The 5,931-nt window shown below is 36.3% G+C and overlaps 1 protein-coding gene across 1 annotated transcript; it reads left to right on the top strand.

Annotated features, from left to right (window-relative positions):
- The first annotated feature begins 4,374 nt into the window (after positions 1-4,374).
- LOC125111259 (olfactory receptor 5H8-like) lies at positions 4,375-5,334 on the top strand. Its single transcript, XM_047753168.1, has one exon. It carries the CDS (start codon positions 4,375-4,377, stop codon positions 5,332-5,334), a length of 960 nt encoding a protein of 319 aa, XP_047609124.1.
- Positions 5,335-5,931: the final 597 nt, after the last annotated feature.

Genomic DNA, 5,931 nt, shown 5'->3' with positions numbered 1-5,931 from the left:
CTTTACAGAAATAAGATCATTATATTTCCTACATTAGAAATCTTCCTGATAATTGTCTTTGAAATCCTTATTTCATTGAGTTACTCACATTCTATGATAAAATTTTAAGTTAGTTTACTTAAACAGTTCCCCTCTCTCTCCTTTCACCCACTTCTGACAATAAGGTCATTGAAAAAAATACCTATATGGAAAATATCAGAAAATGTTTCTCCAGTGCTCTTTTCACCATTATGACTTAGTAAGTACTCACATATTGAATTGAAAAATTTGACTGTTTAGTTTTGGGAGTGCATGAAAGGAAGCCCATTTCAAATAAATTTAAATTTAGCAATGCAATTATTGACATTGTTTATTTATACTGCTTGTATTCAGTTGCAGTCTTTGGCTCAATTATTTTCTGCTGTCAAACTGCTGGAAAGGCAAAATCTGTCCAGTAAATTCAGCAGGATTTCTAGGGAGAGTCAGCTCTCATTACAGTAATAGCAGAGATAGGAGGCGGTGGTAGTAGTATATTTAATAACAATACAAATTTATTAAGTAAAATTAAAATGAATGTCTCCACTTCATATATAAATTCCATGTGAAAATAAATTTAGGATTTTGAATAAAAGAAAAAGAAAGGATTCCCAGTGCTGACAACCTTTTTTTCTTTTTGTCTTTTTGTCTTTTTAGGGCCACATTTGTGGCATATGGAGGTTCCCAGGCTAGGGGTATAATTGGAGCTATAGCTGCCTGGCCAACATCACAGCCACAGCAATGCCAGATCCAATGAAAACCAGAGTTAAGATGAATATTTGAGCCCTACTTCTAAGTGTTTCTCCTTATTTCATCTAACCATTTCTCTGGTACCTCCTCTCTTCCTCTTCAATGCCTTCTCTTTCCTGCAAGTATCCATCAATGTCCTTTCACCTCTTCCTGCTTCTTGATTTCTCCCTTCCTCCCTCAATTTCCCATTTCACTGCTTATCCTCTCTCCTATCAACACCTGCCCCCGTCTCTTTTGACAACTTTCATGACATTGTTCCACAAGACAAGAAATTCACCTCTGTTCTCCACATCTCAGATGCTCTGTTTCATTCTCCACCCTGCTGTGCCACTTGCTTCCCATTCACTTTTCACTATTCGCTGACTCATCTCTAATACAAATTGGCAGCTGCTCTTACTGAAGCCACTAAAAGTCTCTTAAATCCTACATGTAGTGATCTCTGTTCACTCCTTACCCTGTCAGAGCATTTGTTTTGCTTTAAGCATGGTATTCTCTTTGTCTTTCAGATTATTTTCCTTTCTTTGAGTTCCCAACACGGAGACCTTCAATTCCCTCCCTCTTCTCTGCTCAGTACCTTTTCTCTGGTCTTTTCTTCTTCTTTTTTTTTTTTTTTTAAATAAAATTTTTTTTCTCCTTTCTTTTTTCTCTTTCTTTCCTTCCCTCCTTCCTTCCTTTCCTTCCACTTCCTTTTCCACTCCCTCCGTCCCTCGTCTTTCTTCTTTCTCTTTCTTTCTTTCTTTTCTTTCTTTTTTCTTTCTTTCTTTCTTTCTTTCTTTCTTCTTTCTTTTCCTTTCTCTTTCTTTCTTCTTTCTCTCTTTCTCTCTTTCTCTCTCTCTCTCTCTCTCTTTCTCCCTTTCTTTCCTTCTTTCCTTCTTTCCTTCTTTCATGTGATCCTGGGTAGAAGTTTTCTGGGTAGAAGAGACAAAAAATTAACTGAATGGAAATCACTCTAAAAAATTAATACTAAAGGAGTTTTAGAAATTCTTTGGAGAAATATACTGAAACACATACAAAAAACTATTTAAACCATCATCAACCAAAATCCTGTCCCAGATTTGGCTCATTAAGAGTTGCTGTCATTGCTGCTAAACTTGAATCCTACAGCTTACACTGATCAGGCTACTTTTGTGGGCACAGTATGCATTTTGGTGTCATGATACTTCTTGCTTGCAACCAAAAATCTCTTAGAACCAAAATCTCTTTGGTCCACATTTGACTTTTTTCTCCCCTCTTCATATTCCTAATCCAGTGTAGGTAAGGTTGAGTGGCTAACCCTAGATCTGGTCCCCTCACTATAGGTTTAAGAGGAGTAAAATTCAGTTTTCAAAATTTTGGTTCTAGAGCGAATGACAGTGTATGTCTACCACCAAGAATTAGGTGGCAGAAAAGAATAGCAGAAGTTATCCATCTAAAAAATGAAGTGTATATATTTTGAGTTAATATAACTCCCTCACATTTATTTTCATTATTTTTAACCTCATGCACATTGTCCACTGGATAGGTCATACATACTATGCTTTCAGACACTTCAGTGACTTCCAAGCCATTATTTCTAGTAAGCATTTGTAGAATCATATTGCTAAGTTTATATCATTTTGATGTTTACAAGATGTTCTTTGCAAAAAGTGGCTGCTGTATCTGTGTTTTCAATCTCCATTTTCCATGATCATCTACCCAGACACTGCGGGGAGCCAAGAAGATACAAGGAGCTGAGGAAGGGAGCTTGCCTGAACAGTGCAATTCTGAAGGCAGCTCCTAATCAGGATGAGGGGCCTGTCTGAATGGTGCAATTCTGAGGGCAGGTTCCTAAACAAGGGGATACCTTCCTGCACAGCGCAATTCTGAGGATATGCCCTAAAAGACAATAAGGCCAGCCCACTGACATTAGCGGGGAACTGAGTTTTCCAGGAAACAATTTCCATTTTGCGTTGCTGAGTGGGGATTGTTCCATGGATGACTTACTCTTTTCTTTTCTTTACTTATTATTCAGTTTTCCTCAGACTTTCCTGATTATTTATTTATTATTCTTATTTTCCATTCTTATTTTCCTGTAGTGGTTTGTGATTTAACAAAATTACAATAATAATATAATAACAATTTCCTTCTAAAGGACTTTCCCCTATTCAATTCCGACTTAATTAAAAACATAGTGTTTATCTACTAACTAGTTATACAGTAAACTTTAGAGTTAGGATTTTAATGAGGTTTATAGAAGTTAGACATATATTTTTCATGATCAAAAGAAACCTAGCTATGAGTTTTGTCCTTGATTTTAGAAGCTTTTAGTGATAGCTGGCTAAGTTGATTTGTATTTTCTCATACTGTCTCTCTGCCAAGGACACTTTGAAGATAGGCACTAGTCTGAAGACAATAATTGTTATGTTTGTGGCCTCTTCAGCTTGTAAAAATTGGCTGGCCATGAGATGGTTTGTGCTGGGTCTCCTCTTTCCCACATGATATGTTGTGCCTGTTTGTCCTTGAATTGTACTCACTAAATTTAGTTAAGTTGAAGATTTTAGAACATGATGTATTGCTGCTGTACCATGTGATTGAAAAACAAAATCTAAAAGTTGACTAATGTACTTTTAACACTATGATGTAATCTGTAGTTAGAAACTGTCTATATAATCAACCACTTATGCCAATAAATTTTGAGCAGTCCAGCACCCTGAAAGAAGAGGCTGTCTCCATGTGCATTCACCGACGCCATCCCTCTCCTCTCAGGACATGCACTCCCTGGCCGCTGGAGCTGGACTCCAGCAAGACACCAAGTGAATGTTTCACCTTTAGGAACCAACCCTTCACATCTAAGATGTCATAAAGTCCTAGGGGGTCTACATTCTGATTTATTTTGATCTATCTCTTTGCCTTCCTCAGAACTCCTAACGTCCTGTCACACATGGACTAAGAAGCTCACATGCACTTTTATCACCTGGGGAGCATTTAGAAAATACATATTACTAGATACCACTTATGACCTTCTGAATCAATTTATGTAATACCTCAGAATCTGTATTTTGTACCAAACTCACTCAGAAAAGTATGATGTGTAATCTGGTTTTGGAATCATCGGACAATGGTCCCAGCTTCTTGATTAGTATTTCTGACCCCAAGTTCTTCAATCTCCAGCTTCTATTCTACAAGCAATTATTTATTTAAAAAAGCAAGTAGTGATTCCCATCTTAAAATTTTCATAGTTTTCCTACTTCATGAAGAATAAAATTAAAGTTCCTTCACATCTAATTCAATTCACTTAAAAATCCAGGCCCTTCTAACATTTTCTTTTGATGCTACTTCCATGAACTAAACAAAGGATTTCACTGCCTCATTCAATAATTTCCCCATACATTTGCTCATGTTCAGAATGGCTTTCTTCTCTTCTACATACGTCTATTACTATACATATTTTGAAATACAACAACTGCATGTTTTCAATATAACAATTTCCATAATACTTTCATGTTTTTAGTAAGAATAAATAACATAAAGGCATTTAGGCTGGTGTAGGGTTTTATTTAAATTATCCCCACCAAATTTTAATTGTTAAATTCTTAATAACTGTCTTTTCACATTTACTTCATTTTATTTCAGAGGCCATTCATTAGGGATATGGGAACCAAGAATGCTACAGAACAGACAGAGTTTGTTCTCACAGGACTGACATATCCACCAGCTTTGCAAATCCCACTGTTCCTGCTTTTCCTGATGCTGTATCTTGTCACGATCATGGGGAACCTCGGTCTGATTACTCTCATTTATAATGACCCTCACCTTCACATCCCCATGTATTTATTTCTTGCGAACTTGGCATTTGTGGATACTTGGTTATCCTCCACAGTGACCCCCAAGATGCTGGTCAACATCATTACCAAGGACAAGATGATATCTCTCCATGAATGTGTGGTACAATTTTTTTCCTTTGGAGTCAGTGGAACCACAGAATGTTTTCTGCTGGCTACAATGGCATATGATCGTTATGTAGCCATATGCAACCCGTTACTTTATCCAGTGATTATGACTAACAGACTATGCCTGAGAATGCTGGTGTCATCATTTGTAGGTGGTCTTAGTCATGCCTTAATTCATATAGGTTTTTTATTCAGATTAACCTTCTGTAATTCTAACATGATACATCACTTTTATTGTGACATCATGCCATTGTTGAAAATTTCTTGTACTGATCCTTCCATTAATGTTCTGATGATATTTATTTTCTCTGGCTCAATTCAGGTGTTCACAATTATCATTGTTCTTGTCTCTTATACATGTGTACTCTTTACAATCTTAAAAAAGAAGTCTGTACAAAGTATAAGGAAGGCCTTCTCCACCTGTGGAGCCCATATCCTATCTGTCTCTTTATACTATGGGTCTCTTCTCTTCATGTATGTGCGCCCTGGGTCTGCACAAGCAGATGATCAAGATGCAGTTGACTCTCTATTTTACACTGTCATAATTCCTTTCTTAAACCCAATTATCTACAGCCTGAGGAACAAGAAAGTTATGGATTCAATGAGAAAAGTTTTTCAGGGAAAATTTATATGTAAGAAGAATATGTGTTCCTTTACGTGAAAAGAAAACAAACTTGTACAGATTACATATTGTTATTTGTAGATTAGTGCTTAACATTTTCTTTCATCATAATTGTCCTGTTACTTTAATGACTTCAAATGTCAGTGCCTCATAAATTCTTCAAAATACTTGTGTATGTTTTGCAAAACAGAGAGGCCATTTCATCAAGTGTTCATGCCACACTAAATTAACTTCAGCAGAAATTAAATTGAAAATATTTTACGTGTCTTTATATTTTTCATTGTGGCTTGATAAGTACAATTATTAAAAAGTTGTGAAGCATTAAAATAGTGCTGTGCCTCTGAAAGGTACTTGAGTTTGAGGTACTTGATATAGCTGTACAGCCTGAAGAGTCATTCCAAATTTAGCTCCACAGAGTGGGCATATTTGTAGTTGAGTGAAAAAACATAAATTCTAGAAATTTTGCCCACCATCCAAAGATCTTATATTTGGTTCATGGTGAATCCACTTCCCAGAGATCCATCTCTCATGTCCAACAGAGAAATAAACAGAATAAGAAAGCAATGAGGACAACATGATAAGGGGTTTAAGACAGTGAAGGTCAGGCGAAACCATAAGAGGATGCTCTTAACTCTG

The sequence above is a fragment of the Phacochoerus africanus genome, chromosome 1 (assembly GCF_016906955.1).
Source record: "Phacochoerus africanus isolate WHEZ1 chromosome 1, ROS_Pafr_v1, whole genome shotgun sequence".
In the NCBI taxonomy this organism is placed as follows: domain Eukaryota; kingdom Metazoa; phylum Chordata; class Mammalia; order Artiodactyla; family Suidae; genus Phacochoerus; species Phacochoerus africanus.
Note: the sequence above shows the minus strand (reverse complement) of the source record. Positions and strands in the feature narration are given on the sequence as shown.